The following is an 18,377-nucleotide window of genomic DNA, read 5'->3' on the forward strand; positions in this document are numbered from 1 at the left end:
TTTTTATACCTTAAGTTATGCATAGAGGATAATGGGGGAAGGGGTAGAGTCTTGCAGCAAACCAGGCTTTCTTCCTGCAAACTTATCATATGCAAAAGCTTAGGTGATTTGCATCATCTTCTGGCCCGGAAGCCTGTTAACATTTTAAGACCTTTTCTTCAGAAAACTTATTTTTCTCTAAAGGTGATTGGTCAGGAGCCACCCTCCAAAAGCATTAGATAAAGTTGCATTCCTACAGAGCAAAGGTATGGTGGGCTATAACAAGAAAAAGAATTAACTCAAGGGTCCCAGGTTACAAACATTAAAGCTACTACTTACACCAACTATATTAATCAATGCACTGCCAGGGACACAGCAGGTAAGGGATATGGAAACTTAGCAGCAAACATTGGCCCAACAAGTGAAAATCCCTTCACCAATACAATTTCTAATCAATCTTTTAACTACTCAAAAGAATCTGTGTTTAGACAGTTTAGAACATCTCCTGCCTCTCACAGTTGGGAGGCTCTGAACAATCACATGTGGCCGGAAAAACCTATTCAGGCAGGCTAGAGGATTTCCAAAGGAGTTTGTAGGTTAAACACTGTCACACCCAGGAATTATTAACTGGAGCTGTAAGCTAACTCTTTTTCAGAGAGGTAGTGGGGGACAGCCCCCCGTAAAGTCAGAGGTGTAGGTGAAAGCACAAAGCAGAAAGTAGGCAGACTCTGGTTTTGGGGGTAGATTGCTCGAGAATTTCCAGGGAGACTCCTGAGGCTTGATCCCGCCTTTGCGTATGTCAAGCCTCCTTCCTCATGACCTTTGCCACGGGCGGAGCTCGCTCCCCACAATACATGACTACTGGAAAAATCATAGCTTTGACTAGATGGACCTTTGTTGACAAAGTAATTTATCTGCTTTTTAATATGCTGTCTAGGTTGGTCATAACTTTTCTTCCAAGGAGCAAGCATCTTTTAATTTCATGGCTGCAGTCACCATCTGCAGTGATTTTGGAGCTCCTCAAAATAAAGTCTATCACTGTTTTCATTGTTTCCCCATCTATTTACCATGCAATGATGGGACCAGATGCCATGATCTTAGTTTTCTGAATGTTGCATTTTAAGCCAGCTTTTTCACTCTCCTCTTTCACTTCCATCACGAGGCTCTTTAGTTCTTCTTCGATTTCTGCCATAAGTGTGGTGTCATATGCATATCTGCATAGGTGTGGTGTCATCTACGTATCTGAGGTTATTGATATTTCTCCTGGCAATCTTGATTCCAGCTTGTGCTTCATCCAGTCCAGCGTTTCGCATGATGTACTCTGCATATAAGTTAACTAAGCAGGGTGTCAATATACAGCCTTGACATACTCCTTTCCCAATTTGGAACCAGTCCATTGTTCCATGCCCAGTTCTAACTGTTGCTTCTTACCTCTATACAGAGTTCTCAGGAGGCAGGTCAGATGGTCTGGTATTCCCATCTCTTTAAGAGTTTTCCACAGTTTGTTGTGATCCACACAAAGACTTTGGCATTGTCAATAAAGCAGAAGTAGATGTTTTTCTGGAACTCTCGCTTTTTCTGTGATCCAACGGATGTTGGCAATTTGATCTCTGATTCCTCTGCCTTTTCTAAATCCAGCTTGAACATCTGGAAGTTCACAGTTAGCATACTGACTTGGAGAATTTTGAACATTACTTTGCTAGCATGTGAGATGAGTACAATTGTGTGAGTTTGAGCATTCTTTGGCATTGCCTTTCTTAGGGATTGGAATGAAAACTGACCTTTTCCAGTCCTGTGGTCACTGGTGAGTTTTCCAAATTTGCTGGCATATTGAGTGAAACACTTTCACAGCATCATCTCCACTAGCTTTGTTCATAGTGATGCTTCCTAAGGCCCACTTGACTTTGCATTCCAGGATGTCTGGCTCTAGGTGAGTGATCACACCATTGTGGTTATCTGGGTCATTAAGATCTTTTCTGTATAGTTGTTCTGTGTATTCTTGCCACCTCTTCTTAATATCTTCTGCCTGTGCTAGGTCCATACTATTTCTGTCTTTTATTGTGCCCATCTTTGCATGAAATGTTCCCTTGGTATCTCTAATTTTCTTGAAGAGATCTCTAGTCTTTCCCATTCTATTGTTTTCCTCTATTTCTTCACACTGATCACTGAAGAAGGCTTTCTTATCTCTCCTTGCAATTCTTTGGGACTCTGCCTTCAAATGGGTATATCTTTCCTTTTCTCCTTTGCCTTTTGTTTCTCTTCTTTTCACAGCTATTTGTAAGGTCTCTTCAGACAACCATTTTGCCTTTTTGCATTTCTTTTTCTTGGGGATGGTCTTGATCACTGCCTCCTCTACAATGTCACAAACCTCCGCCCATAGTTCTTCAGGCACTCTGTCTATCAGATCTAACCCCTTGAATCTATTCGTCACTTCCACTGTATAACTATAAGGGATTTGATTTAGGTCATACCTAAATGGTCTAGTGGTTTTCCCTACTGTCTTCAATTTAATCCTGAATTTTGCAATAAGAAGCTCATGATCTGAGCCACAGCTCCAGGTCTTGTTTTTGCTGACTGTATAGAGCTTCTTCATCTTTGTCTGCAAAGAATATAATCAATCTGATTTTGGTATTGACCATCTGGTGATGTCCATGTTATCTCTTGTATTGTTGAAAGAGGGTGTTTGTTATGACCAGTGTGTTCTCTTGGCAAAACTCTGTTAGCCTTTGCCTGGCTTCATTTTGTAGTCCAAGACCAAACTTGCCTGTTTCTCCAGGTATCTCTTGACTTCCTACCATTGCATTCCAGTCCCCTGTGATGTAAAGGACATCTTTTTTGGTGTTAGTTCTAGAAAGTCTTGTAAGTCTTCAGAGAACCATTCAACTCCAGCTTCTCCAGCATTAGTGGTTGGGGCTAGACTTGGATTACTGTGATATTGAATGGTTTGCCTTGGAAATGAATAGAGATCATTTTGTCATTTTTGAGATTACACCCAAGTGCTGCATTTTGGACTCTTGTTGACTTTCAAGGCTACTCCATTTCTTCTGAGGGCTTCTTGGCTACAGTAGTAGATATAATGGTCATCTGAATTATATTCGCCAATTCCTGTCCATTTTAGTTTACTGATTCCTAAAATGTCAATGTTCACTCTTGACATCTCCTGCTTGACCATGTCCAATTTACCTTGGTTCATGGACCTAACATTCCATGTTCCTATGTAATATTGTTCCTTACAGCATCGGCCTTTCACCACCAGACACATCCACAACTGGGTGTGCTTTCCACTTTGGCCCACCTCTTCATTCTTTCTGTAGCTATTTCTACGTTTTCCCCAGTGGCATATTGGACTCCTACCGACCTGGGGGCTCATCTATCAGTGTCATATCATTTTGCATTTTCATCCTTTTCATACTGTTCATGGGGTTCTCGAGGCAAGAATTCTGAAGTGGTTTGTCATTCCCTTCTCCAGTGGACCACGTTTTGTCAGATCTCTCCACCATGACCCATGCATCTTCCCCAAATGTCATGTAGTTGGAATCATACAGTTTGTAGCATTTTCAGACTAGCTTTGCTTCACTTAGTAATATGCATTTAAGACTCCTCCATGTCTTCATGGTTTTTAGCTCATTCATTTTTAGTTCTGAATAAGATTCCACTGTCTGTATGTACCACCATTTATTTATCCATTCACCTAGTAAAAATCATCTTGGTTGCTTCCAGGTTTTGACAATTATGAAGAAAACTTCTACAAACATCTGTGTGCAGATTTTTATATGGACGTAAGTTTTCAGCTCGTTTGTGTACATACCAAGGAGCATGATTGCTGGATCATATGATAAGTGGATGTTTACTTTTTAAGAAACTGCCAGTATTCCAAAATGGTTAAACCATTTTTCAGCCCCATCAGCAATGAATGAGAGTTCTTATTGTTTCACATCCTTTACAGCAATTGGTGTTGTCAATGTTGTAGATTTTGATCTTTCTAATAAGTGTACAGTGTATCTTGTTTTAATTTGTATTTAGATGATGACTTAGGATGTGGAGCATCTTTTCATATACTTATTTGTGGCTCTTCCTTGGCGAGGTGTCTGTTAAGGGTTTTGGCCCATTTTTAAATCATGTTTTTGGTTTTCTTATTATTGAATTTTAAGAATTCTTTGTATAGTTTGGATAATGGTCCTTTCTCAGTTGTGTTTTCTGCAAATGTTTTCTCCCAGTCTGTGGCTTGTCTTCTAATTCTCTTGATATTGTTTTTTGCAGAGCTGTTTTTCATTTTAATGAAGTCCATCTTGTCAAGTATTTCATGTATCATGGTTTTGGTGTAATATCTAAAAAGTCATTGCCATGCCCAACATCCAACGTCATCTAGATTTTCTATGTTACCATCTAGTAGTTTGATAATTTTACATTTTACATTTACGTCTGTGATGCATTTTGAGTTAATTTTTATGTAGGGTGTAAGATCTGTGTCTACATTCATTTTTTTGCATATAGATGTCCAGTTGTTACAGCACCACTTTTTGAAGAGATTCTCTTTGCTCCATTGGATTGTCTTTGCTCCTTTCTCAAATGTCAATTGACTATATGTGGGTCTATTTCTGAGCTCTCTATTCTGTTCCATTCATCTAGTCTTCTCTCATTTGAAAATACCACACTATCATGATTACTTTAGATTTATCGTAAGCCTTGCATTTCTGTTGTAGTCATTGAAGCCAGTCTTTCAATTTCATTGTTTTTCAGTATTGTGGTGGCTATTCTGGGTCTTTTACCTCGCCTTATAAACCTTTGACTATTTTGTGATCTCCACGGAATAACTTGCTTGGATGTTGATTGGGATATAACTTTTTAAAATGCCTCTAGAACCAGTTTTTTGTTTTTTTTTATCCAACTCCCCTACCGTTACACACATTTAAGCTACCACCATTTCCCATCTAAATAAATAATGCCAATATCCTTTTACATGCCAAATCAGAAATCTGGGTATTATCCTTTACTTTTATTCCCTCAATCACATCAATAACCAATTCCTGAGAATTCATCCTTCTAATTATCTTTCACCTCTGCCTACTTTTCCCCAAACCTATTACCTGTTATACTGCCATGGTTCAGGTTTAAGATACTCAATTATATTTTTCCTGGAATACTATGGAATGTTACTTGCAGACATTTGTACATTATATATTGTTCCTGTTTAATTGATTTATTTTTTCAAATATGAAATCTTATAAAAACCACTGTTATTTAATATCTTATTTCTACTTTCTCCCATAATCATATGAAATAGGTACTTCTGGAAGAATATTTTTTTAAGAGGATGATGTAGTGGGGCAGAAACCACCACCTTCACCAAGGTAAAAAGGAACTTTGAGTTACTTATTTATATGTAAGCTTTTAGCAGCTCACACAGCCTTGTTACCATGGAATACTGAGAGGAGAGACAATAAGTGCAATCTTTGGGTACACTTGGGGGCCCAAGAGCTTATGTGGGACAACTACTGTAAAAGATGAAAATTATGCATAAATTCATGTATTTAAATTCATTTCAGTTTCAATTCAAATCACAAGGAATCTTTTTGGAATTTGAAAATGTTGCTTTAAAATTTCTCTGAATTATACATCTGTGTCTCTTTTGCTCTCCCGCATACAGGGTTATCGTTAACGTCTTTCTAAATTCCATATATACATGCATTAGTACACTGTATTGGTGTTGTTCTTCTTGGCTTACTTTACTCTGTATAATAGGCTCCAGTTTCATCCACCTCATTAGAACTGATTCAAATGTATTCTTTTTAATGGCTGAGTAATACTCCATTGTGTATATGTACCATAGAGGGGTGGTACAGGGAGGGAGATGGGAGGGGGTTCAGGAAGGGGAACACATGTACACCTGTGGCGGATTCATGTTGATGTATGGCAAAACCAATACAGTATGGTAAAGTAAAAAATAATAATAATAATAAAGAAATGATAAATGGTTAAAAAATAAAAAATAAAATTTCTCTTAATTATAAATACACATGCATATACAAATACACAAATTGATTAAAACAAACAGTAAAAGCAAACTCCACTGCCAGATAGATTAAGAATATTTTTTTTAAGTGACTGCCCAAGAATAGAGAAAAAGCTAAGGAATACCATTGGAAGGTTGATACAGACAGAGAAACAACTTGACTTTTAGAATATAATAAAGATAGCCTTTCAAATTCAGCAAAAAAAAGCTGGTAATTTAAAATTGCACATTGCTTTATACCATTTTGACTTTGACACCAGCCAATCTATATGGTCCTCAGTCCCAGACTTCTCAGCCTAAAGAACATAAGTTCACTGCTACCCTCATCCTCAGCAGGGGGTGTCATTAAATGAATACATATATGCATTACATAGTATGGCCATTAAAATATAAATGTGTAGAAGCTGATAAACAAGTCTCATCAGCCAGAAGGACACATGGAATGATAGGTAGATTGGGAAGCTAGAATCCCAGCCTTGATACACTCCAGGGTTTAAAAGTATTACCTAAAACTTTGAACCTCAGTTTTTTATCTGTAAAATTAGAACAATATCTGTAACATAGGTATAAATCTGAGGATCTAAATGTAGAAAACACTAATGCAAAGCACTTTGTTTCTATCACTGAGACAGGTTTAAGAGGACACAACTGACCTGTTGGCAATGATTTTCTGTTAAGTAGGTAAAGCCCTACACGAGCATATTTAGAGAATGATTATGGACTAAAAGGTGAAGGTCAAAAATAGTTTAGAGAAAGTGACAGTCTTCATGAACTGGGGTAGTCTGAAAAGACTAGAGATCAAAAAGGTTTTTAATACAGTCCTGGTAATGTGAAGGGAATAGTCTCATGCATTGCCGATGCCACTGTAAATTGGTACAAACTCTTAGGAGCAAAAGGAAATATTTCTAAACACGAAAATGCATATAATTTTGTATTGAGGTGAAATTCACATAAAATAAAATTATTTTAAGTGTGCAATTCAGTGGCATTTAGTATGCTCACAAAGCTGCACAACTGTCACTTCTATCTAGTTCCAAAACATTTGCATTAGTCCCAAAGGATATCTTGTACCCATTAAACAGTCACTCCCCTTTCTGCCCTGTCCCCAGCCCTAGGAATCACTAATTTGCTTTTTGTCTTTATGTATTTACATATTTTGAGACTTCATACAAATGGCATCATGCAATATGTGACCTTTCATGTTTGGCTTCTTTCACTTGGCATAATGTTTTCAAGGTTCATCCACATTGTAGAATGTATCAGTACTTCATTCATTTTTAGGACTGAATGGTAGTCCATTGCATGGGTGTATCCCATTTTGTTTGTCAGCTCATCATTTGATGGACATCTGGGTTGTTTCCATCTTTAGGCTATTGTGAATAGTGTTGCTATAAAAATTTCTGTACAACTGTTTGAATACCTATTTTAAATTCTGAAAAGGGGTTCATTTCTAGGAGTATAATTATTGGATCATACAGTAATTCTATGTTGAACCCATTGAAGAACTCACTTTTCTACAGGCCCTGTACCATTTTACATTCACATTGCAATCTGTAAAGATTACATTTTTTTTTTCAGCTGTGCTGGGTCTTCATTGCTGCATGCAGGCTTTTCTCCAGTTGCAGCAAGTGGTGGCTACTCTCTAGTTGCGGTGCACAGGCTTCTCATTACAGTGGCTTCGCTTGTTGTGGAACACAGGCTCTAGGGTGCATGGGCTCAGTAGTTGTGGCGCACAGGCTTAGTTGCTCTGAGGTGTGTGGGATCTTCCAGGATCAAGGATCAAACTCCTGTCTCATATATTGAAGGTGAAGTCTCCACCAGGGAAGCCCAGGATTACAATTTTTCATGTTCTTACCAACTCTTGTTATTTTCAGTTTTATGGATTAGAGCCATCACAGTGGATGTAAGTGGTATCTCATTGTGGTTTTGATTTCTATTTCTCTAATGACTAATAATGTTGAACATATTTTAATGTTCCTTATGACCAATTGTATCCTTTCTGGAGAAAAGTCTATATTAAAGTCCTTTGCAAAAATTTTAAATTGGGTTGTTTGTTTTTTTGTTGTTGAATTGCAGGAATTCTTTATATATTCTAATGTGAAAGTTGCTCATTCATGTCTGACTCTTTAAGACCCCGTGAACTATTCCATGGAATTCTCCAGACCAGAAAACTGGAATGGGTAGCCTTTCCCTTCTCCAGGGGATCTTCCCAACCCATGTATTGAACCCAGGTCTCCTGCATTGCAGGCAGATTCTTTACCAGCTGAGCCATCAGAGAAGCCCATATATTCTAACACTAGACCTTTATCAGATATATTATACAGAAATATTTCTTCCATTCTGTAGGTTGTCTTTTCGCTTTTTTGATAGTGTCCCTTTTTAAAAAAGATTATTTATTAATTTGTTTGTTTTGTTTTGGCCACGCCACATGGCATGGCATGTGGGATCTTAGTTCCCTGGCCAGGGATCAAACATGAGCCCCTGTAGTGGAAGCACAGAGTCTTAACCACTGGACCTCCAGGGAAGTCTCTGATAGTATCCTTTGATGGACAAATGTTTTTAATTTTGATGAAGTCCAATTCATCTTTTTTTTTTTTTTTTTTGGCTAATGAATTGCTTCTGTTTTGTTTCGAAAGTTTTATGGTTTTAGCTTCTTCATTTAGATCTTTAATCCATTTTTTGTTTTTGGATATAATGTGAATTGAAATCTAACTTCACTCTTCTACATGCGGATATCCAGTTGTCTCATTACCACTTATGGAACAGCTTATACTTTCTCCAATTGAATGGACTTGTCACTCTTGTCAAAAATTAATTGGCCATTAAAAAAATTTCTGGATTCTAAATTCTATTCCATTTATCTATATATCTATCCTTATGTCAGTAGTACACTCTTTTGATTACTATAAATTTATAGGATTTTGAAATAAGAAAATGTGAGTCTTTTTTTACTTTGTTTTCCCTTCAAGATTTTTTTTAACCTATTTGGGATTTCAAAAATTTCATAAGAATTTTTGTTAGCTTATCCATTTCAGGAAAATGGATTGTTCTTTTTTTGAAAGGAATCACATTGAATCTGTAGACTGCTTTGGGAATTATTGCCACTATAAGAATATAGATCTTCTAATTCATGAGCATGGGGTATCTTTCCATTTATTTAGGTCTTTTTTCATTACTTTCAATAGTTTTGTAATTTTCAGTGTATGAATATTGAACTTCCTTGGATAACTTTATTCCTAAGTATTCTGCTCTTTATCATGCTTTTGTGCATAGAATAGTTTTCTTAATTTCATTTTTGGATTCCTCATTGCTAGTATACAAAAATACAACAGAATTTGGATGGCTATCTTGTGTCTTGCAGTTTGCCAAGTTAGTTCATCTATTAGCTCTAGTAGCCTTCTTGCATGGAGAAGGCGATGGCACCCCACTCCAGTACTCTTGCCTGGAAAATCCCATGGACGGAGGAGCCTGGTGGGCTGCAGTCCATGGGGTAGCCAAGAGTCAGACATGACTGAGCAACTTCCCTTTCACTTTTCACTTTCATGCATTGGAGAAAGAAATGGCAATCCACTCCAGTGTTCTTGCCTGGAGAATCCCAGGGACGGGGGAGCCTGGTGGGCTGCCGTCTGTGGGGTCACACAGAGTTGGATACGACTGAAGTGACTTAGCAGCAGCAGCAGCAGCAGCCTTCTTGCATACTCTTTGGGATTTATTATATATGATGTGCTTAGTTGCTCAGTTGTGTCCAACTCTTTGTGACCCCATGGACTGTACAGCCCACCAGGTTCCTCTGTCCATGGGGATTCTCCAGGCAAGAATTCTGGAGTGGATTGCCATGCCCCCTCCAGGGGATTTTCCCAACCCAAGGATTGAACCCAGATCTCCTGCATTGCAGGCGGATTCTTTACCATCTGAGCCACCAGAGAAGCCCATATAGTGTCACATCATCTGCAAATAAAGATACTTTTTTTCCAATTTGGATTTGATTAATGTCTTTTTCTTGCTTAATTTCCCTGGCTAGAACATTCAGTAAAATATTGATGAAAGCAGGCAACCTTGTCTTGTTTCTGATATTACATGGAAAGATTTCAATCCTTCACTGTTGAGTATAATTTAGTTTTGAGTTTCTTATAAATGTCCTTTATCATGTAAGACAACCCTCTTATATTCTTAGTTTGTTGAGTGTTTGTATTATAAAACAATGTTGGAATTTGTCAAATACTTTCTTTTGTATTGAGACAATGTGTTTACCTTTCTTATATTAATGTAACATATAATGTACATATTAATATATGTATATAATGTAATCTATATGACATTACTTGATTTTCATGTATTGAATCACTCTTTCATTTCGTGGACAAATCCTATTTCATCATGATGTAAAATCCTTTCAATATGCTGCTAGTTTAGTTTGGTAGCATTTAGTTGAGAATTTTTACATCAGTATTCAACAGGACTTTCAAGATGATTATGTGTTTCTGGCGTACACTGGTAAATAAACAAACAAGTAAAATTATGTACATGCTATATGACCTAACACTTCCACTGCTTTGTATTACTGTAGAGATATACGTACACGCATGCTCAAAAATGCATAGATGGATTTTTACTGTGAAATTGTTTGTAAGAGTCAAAATATTGGAAATAACCCAGGTCATCAGGAGGGAAAGATCAAATAAACTATGCTCTAACAAAACTACATAGTCATTAAAAAGGATGAGATTCTTTTTTGAAGCATCTCTAGGAATATTTTTAAGTAAAAACAGTAGGGCAGTAAATGTAATTTTATAACATTAAGCTAAAATGTATACTGAAATATATGAATTTCTAGATGGATAGCTGTCAAACTGATAAGTGTTTGTGGAGAAGGGATTGAAATTGGGTTAAAGTGTAGTTAAAGCAGTATATTAAGATTAACGAGGCTATCTCACTGACTTTGTCAAGATGTTAAAATGTGGCTGCTCAGTCATGTTAACTCTGTGACAGCATGGACTATTGCTCACCAGCCTCCTCTGCCCATGGGATTAGGCAAGAATACTGGAGTGAGTTGCCATTTCCTCCTCCAGGGGATCTTCCTGACTCACTGACTTTAAAATGGTTTATTATTCCTTCCTGTCAGTTCATGAGAGTTATTGGCTCTCCAGCTTGGCTCTCCTCCACTGATTGTTTGGGTATCTAGCCTGCATTCATCTCACAGTTTTATGTGATCCAGATGGCACACATGGTTTCCAAGGTTACTGAAAGGAGTGTGGAGAGATCACCATGCATTGTTTATAAGCCTTAGATGTGTCTTATATTACATTCGATGGCCCCAACATATGTGCAAGGAAAGCTGGAAAAAGTAAAAGAACACGAATTTTTTTTTTTCTTTTTGGCCTTGCTACTCACCTTGCTGGATCTTAGTTCCTCCACCAGGGACTGAACCCCAATTCCTCACAGGAAAAGTGCAGAGTCCTAACCACTGGACCACCAGAGAATTCCCAGAACATGTACTTTCTGATCAAGCAGTTTTACTTTCCAGAATCTATTCTACAGAAATAAAAGCACCAGTAGTTTGAATATATGTACAAGCATGCTCATGGCAGGTAGCAATTCTTTTAGTGGGCAAAATATAGAAATAGCTTGAATGCTAATCAATAGGGGAATAGTTTGAATAGCGTAAATTATATTTATACTATAGAAAATAGATTCATTGCATTTGTATTCACTGACCTTTGGAACATCCTATAAGACTTCCAAGCTGAAATGAAGGGACACAAGGTAAATGCATAACTCAAAGTCATATGAAGACTTAAACAACAATGGTAGAGATAGCTACCTAGCTAAATACAAAAGCAAATAGTTTTGCATATTTGGTTTATAACGTCTCTTTTTCTTCTATATGACTTAAAAGACAAATGCACAAAACAATAACTGTAAAGTTAATGTTCATACATAACCATAGACTCAGTTTCAGGTGAGCTGTACAGGAGTCTTCTTATAATCAGAGAGCCTACTAGTTTATAATTCATAATTAAGAGCTCCTGAAAGTCATAATGTAACATAATATTTAGCTAAAATACAAAACAGAAATATATAAATTTTAGATAGATATCCACAAAGCTGATAAATGTTTAATTGTGGGAAGGAAATTGGAATTGAATGTGTGGTTAAAGGAAATTATATTAAGGTGAACTAGGTAATTCATTACTTGTGACAATAGCAACATAAAGATATATAATGTCTTTACTTAGCAATATTCACCATAAGAATCTCATTCTTGGCTGATTCATGTCAATGTATGGCAAAAACCACTACAATATTTTAAAGTAATTAGCCTCCAATTAAAATTTAAAAAAAAATCTCATTTTTTTAACTACCATGTACTTTTCTTAGTATATAGCTAGACCACAGTTTATTTGACCTTTTCCTTTTGATGAGTTAGCTATTTCTAATATATTGGCTTTTACAATGTCACAATAAACATCCATCTAAGCATTCTGTGTATATATCATATATCTCAGATATATATCTCTATTATAATACAAAGCAATGGAATTTTATGTAATATGGTATGTACATATTTTTACAGGTTTGTTTATTTTTTCCTTTCCATTTGCAAAAGCTATTGGGGCATTAGAGATATTTTCCTGTTATCTGTCATGCTATTGCAAATATTTTTCTTCCAGGCTATTTCTTGTTTTTAGATATTTATATTTTTTTCCTTGACAACCTCTGGATTTTCTTTTATGCTTAAGAAGATAATCACAACACAAGACTATATAAATTTTTCTTAATTTTCATTTCAGTATTTTATTTGTATTTTTCACATTTTCATCTTTAATCTACCTGGGATGTATTTTTGTGTATGTGGCTAGTAGGAATCTATGTTCATTTCCTTTTGATTCGATAGTCCATGTAGTTGATTCTTAGGTTAAAAAAGCTCCCTGAAAATGTATGACATCTTTAAATAAAAATACTTATAGCTAAAAATTTGCTCACTGCTCTGATTCTTTCTTTCTTTTTTTGATTATTTCTTTAGGACAAAGTCTAAGCAGTAGAATTTGTGAGACATGGAGCATGCGAAGTATAGAGCTTTTGATACTTACTGTGAATGGAAGCAAAAAAAAAATGGATATAGCAATTTACTTTCTCAATGAGTATGAAAATGCCTACATATTCAATAAAGCTGAGTATTGTAAGTAAACACTTGTCTATTTAATAGAGATAGCAACTTGTTTTTATTTTATTCATTTTCCATTTTTCTTCTTGCCTTCTACTAAGGGTGAACAATGCTTATTCTCCACATAGATTTACTTGGTGTGTACCCTCAATTTTCCAGCTATGGTAACAACCATTTTGACTTTCAAGAGCCCTTAATTATGAAGGATAAATGATTAGGCTCTTTGGTTATAAGGAAACTGCTTCTGCACTGCTCAGTTGAAACAGGTTCTATAGTGAGTTTTTGAAGCACTTTTGGAGAACATAATTTCATGGGAACTCCCAAAATGAAGATTCCAAGGCCATATGTACAGAGATTCTGATTTTGTACAAGGATGTGTGTGTGTGGGTATGGGGAGATATTTGTAAAAAATGTGTGTTTCTAACAAGTACTCTACATGATTATAATGTCAGGAGTTGATTTTTTGAGAGACATCAATTATACAATGTTATAATAGTTTTGTAGGTTGAATTTGGGGAATAACCGCTTTCCTGTTGCGTTCCTTTCGAAAATAAACGTTACAGTTTCTAAAGAAATATATTATTCCCAACTTTAAGCTATCAGAGGTAGAACTAGGCCAGTTCAGTTCAGTTGCTCAGTCATGTCTGACTCTTCGCGACCCCATGAATTGCAGCATGCCAGGCCTCCCTGTCCATCACCAACTCCTGGAGTTCACTCAAACTCATGTCCATTGAGTCAGTGATGCCATCCAGACATCTCATCCTCTGTCGTCCCCTTCTCCTCCTGCTCCCAATCTCTCCCAGCATCAGGGTCTTTTCCAATGAGTCAACTTTTCACATGAGGTGGCCAAAGTACTGGAGTTTCAGCCTCAGCATCAGTCCTTCCAAAGAACACCCAGGACTGATCTCCTTCAGAATGGACTGGTTGGATCTCCTTGCAGTCCAAGGGACTCTCAAGAGTCTTCTCCAACACCACAGTTCAAAAGCATCAATTCTTTGGCACTCAGCTTTCTTCACAGTCCAACTCTCACATACATACATGACCATTGGAAAAACCATAAACTTGACTAGACAGACCTTTGTTGGCAAAGTAATATCTCTACTTTTTAATATGCTATTGAGGTTGGTCATAACTTTCCTTACAAGCAATAAGTGTCTTTTAAATTCATGGCTGCAGTCTATTTCTGCTTTATTGACTATGCCAAAGCCTTTGACTGTGTGGATCACAATAAACTGTGGAAAATTCTGAAAGAGACGGGAATACCAGACCACCTGACCTGCCTCTTGAGAAACCTGTATGCAGGTCAGGAAGCAACAGTTAGAACTGGACATGGAACAACAGACTGGTTCCAAATAGGAAAAGGAGTACGTCAAGGCTGTATATTGTCACCCTGCTTATTTAACTTCTATGCAGAGTACATCATGAGAAATGCTGGACTGGAAGAAACACAAGCTGGAATCAAGATTGCTGGGAGAAATATCAATAACCTCAGATATGCAGATGACACCACCCTTATGGCAGAAAGTGAAGAGGAACTCAAAAGCCTCTTGATGGAAGTGAAAGAGGAGAGTGAAAAAGTTGGCTTAAAGCTCAACATTCAGAAAACTAAGATCATGGCATCTGGTCCCATCACTTAATGGCAAATAGATGGGGAAACAGGGGAAACAGTGTCAGACTTTATTTTTTGGGCTCCAAAAAACTAGGCCAGGAACACTATAATTCTAATTAAGTAAACATTTATTAAGTACCCACTATGCATAAGTCACAGCAGTAATCAATAGAAATATAATGAAATATAATAGCCTTTACTTGAAAATGCAAAATGCTAAGTCCAGTGAAGAAATAATGCTTAAGTATACATACATATATACTGTGTGCACATGTGCTAAGTCACTTCAGTCATGTACGGACTCTTTGTTCACCAGGCTCCTCTGTCCATGGGATTCTCCAGGCAAGAATCCTGGAGTGGGTTGCCATTTCCTACTCCAAGGTCTGTTATTAGGAGTTTGTTGTTTCATTGCCCTTCAAAGGTGATTGACAATTTCTTTTATCGTGTCTGTTTATTTTAGTTTTTTGTGACACAAGTAATCCACACATACACACACACATATATATAATTCATTTTGGAAAATGAGAAGATGCAGATAGGTAAAAAAATAAAATAAAATACAGATAACACAGCGATTCACTGTTAACCTTTTGTTATATAATAATTCAGACGTTTTTGGTATTATGACATATATAAATGTACATATAAGATATACATAGGTATATCTATATATATCATTTTTTCAACATATTATTTTCACTTTACAATATACAATGAGCATCTTCACATGCAAGCAAATGAAACAACTCTATTAAATGAGTGAGATCAGGTCAAAAGATGAAATGATGGTAACAAGAGTCACATGTAAAACATTGAAGGATTGGAATAAAATAGTAGCAAATATTTCACAAGAAAATGCAGACAAAAGGAACCAATGCTGCAATATTAATAACAGAAAATAGTCGAATTCTGGGGAGAAGTGCATTAAATGGGATATGGATGGTCCCGAAAATGCTTACGGTTAGAAAGCAGAGCCCTAAATTTCTTTCTCAGACCCCTTATCTCTTCCAAACACCTTTCCATCCCATCTCCCTCTCTTGTCATTCCTTCATCCTTAAAATGCCTAAAGTCTATGTCCTCTTTAAATTCCTCTAGAGACTGAAGCAGCCTTTGCCTAAAATTCCCTTCTGTTTGCTGGCGTTGGAACTCTCCATAGGAGCGCTCTTCCTGTCTCTTTGGCACGTTGCACTTGGGTGTTCCTTCATTTTCTTTGCAGGATTTTTGCATGATGTAGTGATTTCCTGCTTAGGTCCAGGGAGAAAATGTAAGTAAGATTGCTTCACTTCTTTTGATTCAACCTTGTCAGTTTCTCTTTGAAGCTGGTTACTCGCCTGATTCCTTACCCCTACCACACTGGTCCAGCCCTCCTGAAATTCGAGATGCCGCCCGTTCCTCTCCCACCCCTTCTCCACCTCCTTTCTCCTCCTTCAGCAACCCACCATTTCTCCAGCAGACAAGGTTAAATGGCCTCTCTGATGGGCGGGAGAAGGGGAGCGGACAGGGAGGTGAGCTATGAGGCCACAAATTTAACCCAGCTCTCGACCTTTCCAACACCCTCCCTGAGAGACTGCTGAGTGCCTGCCTCACACTGACCAGAGACGGTTTGGGATAGTTTCCTTCTCTTTTTCTTGCCTCGAGAGATCTGTGAACACAGACCCTCAGACCCGCTGGCAGAAAGGAAGGAGGGGGGAGGAGGGAGTTCTATATTATCTTGAATCCAGGATCCTCACCACTGTTGTTACCCCAAATTTCCTACCTCCTGTTTCCCTTCCTGGTCCTATCCTTTCCTACTGGATCTCTGTGCCGCCCCCACCTCACATCCCTCACCCTTGGGCCTAGTCCTATGAGGACCACTGTCCCCTCACTCCCCACTTCACTGGATCCCTTGACCAGCAGTCAATGAGATGAACTATTTTCAAATTCTCTAAATTTATCTGTCTCCACCTCAGGATTCCAGCCTTTCTCCACACACCAGCCCACACCTCATTTCCTTCAATGGAGTTGGGGAAAGAAAAGAAGAAAAAAGGGAAATCTTACCAGTGTGAGGGAAGCTGATTATTTCTAAACTACCACTAAATTTCTGGGTGTCTCTCAAGAGACTTCCACCTACTCCAGCCCCACCCTCCTTCAGAAATACAATTATCTTCACGGGGGTTGGGGAAAGCAGTCCTAGACCTTCTCCAGTAGTAGATTCAGCCACTACCACCCCAAGAGTTCCAGTGGTTCCCTCACACCAACCTGCTGGGATTTAGATTTTATGTCCTCTTTCTCTTGGTCACAAGCAGGAACACCTGCAGGGCAGTAAGGAGCTGGTAGCCAGAGGAGAAAGAATCCCAGAAATACAGGGACTTCACGCCAGCTCCTGATCACGTGAGGATTATGTCATCCTCCAACTCTGGTCCCCACTTTCCTCTCCCACCAGCTGTGCTGGAGAAGTGGAGCAGCTTACCAACCTCCCCCACCCCCACCAGGCCCTGTCATTCATTTTTGTCAATGCTAATTCCAGAGGTCAAAAGGGGCCCCTTCTCCCTGTAGTTGGAATTTGCCTCTCTCTGATTACCATAGTCATATTAACAATTGTTACTTTTTAAATGGTTGTGTTGGAGAGAGAAGACGATTCATTCTCTTCTAAACTACAAGAACAGAAAGGTAGCAGTCTTCCTTTCACCTGCCCTCTCCTCAGTCACTAACAGCCATCATTTTCCTTGCACTTCAATTCTTGCAACCAAATTGGAGGGGATGGGGTAAATTAAGGAAGGAAGTAATGATTGGGATCGTGGTTTGTACTTTTGTTCTGATAATTTCCTATTCTTCCCCCCATAAACATATATTCCTTTAATAATCAGAAATACAGTAACAATACATGCATTTATAAAAAAGATTCACGATAAGAGGATAAAAAGACCCAGCCATCTGTTTCTGTTGCTGAGTCATAAGAAATGTAGACTCTCCAACCAGATACATTTTTGGAAGTTTAAAATGTACAGAACAACTAGAGGCTACACTTTTGAGGCACTCCTGAGTATGTGGAGGCCTTTTCATTAGGCGAGCTCCTGATTCCATAATGCTACACACCTTGTCCTTAGATTTTCAGATCTCAAAAGTCAGTCATAAAATTTTACTACTTTGATCTCAGTATCATGCCTTTTCTCTCCCAGTTTGTACCATGCCCTTTTATCTCCCTTAATACTGTGTTTAAAAGATCCCACCTTTCCTCGGCACTCTTATTTAGAATCCAATAGATTTTCATTTCTCCCATACATCTCTATCTTATTTATGTTTCTTTAGACCTTACTCTGGAGAAAGAAATGGCAACCCACTCCAGTATTCTTGCCTGGAAAATCCCATGGACAGAAGAGCCTGACGGGCTATAGTCCATGGGACACAAAACAGTCAGACACGACTTAATGACTAAACAACAACAACAAAGACCTTACTCCGTCACATTGGGGAATTAGAAGCACTAACAGAAATTGGCCCCATTTAGTCAATTATCACACAAAAGCTTTTGTTGCTAAGACTTTTGGTAGTAATCAGTGAATCTGTTGTTGATTGGTTAGCTTGAAATATATGCAACAGAAAGAGAGATGTGTTCTTTTTTTTAATGTTTA

At 37.8% G+C, this 18,377-nt stretch overlaps 1 protein-coding gene across 1 annotated transcript; it reads right to left on the reverse strand.

Annotated features, from left to right (window-relative positions):
• Positions 1-15,598: 15,598 nt before the first annotated feature.
• Positions 15,599-16,851, reverse strand: TCEAL7 (transcription elongation factor A like 7). Its single transcript, XM_061408552.1, has one exon. The coding sequence runs from the start codon at positions 15,991-15,993 to the stop codon at positions 15,691-15,693; it is 303 nt and encodes a 100-aa protein (XP_061264536.1). The 5' UTR covers positions 15,994-16,851; the 3' UTR covers positions 15,599-15,690.
• Positions 16,852-18,377: the final 1,526 nt, after the last annotated feature.

Source organism: Bos javanicus, chromosome X (assembly GCF_032452875.1).
Source record: "Bos javanicus breed banteng chromosome X, ARS-OSU_banteng_1.0, whole genome shotgun sequence".
NCBI classification, from domain to species: Eukaryota; Metazoa; Chordata; class Mammalia; order Artiodactyla; family Bovidae; genus Bos; species Bos javanicus.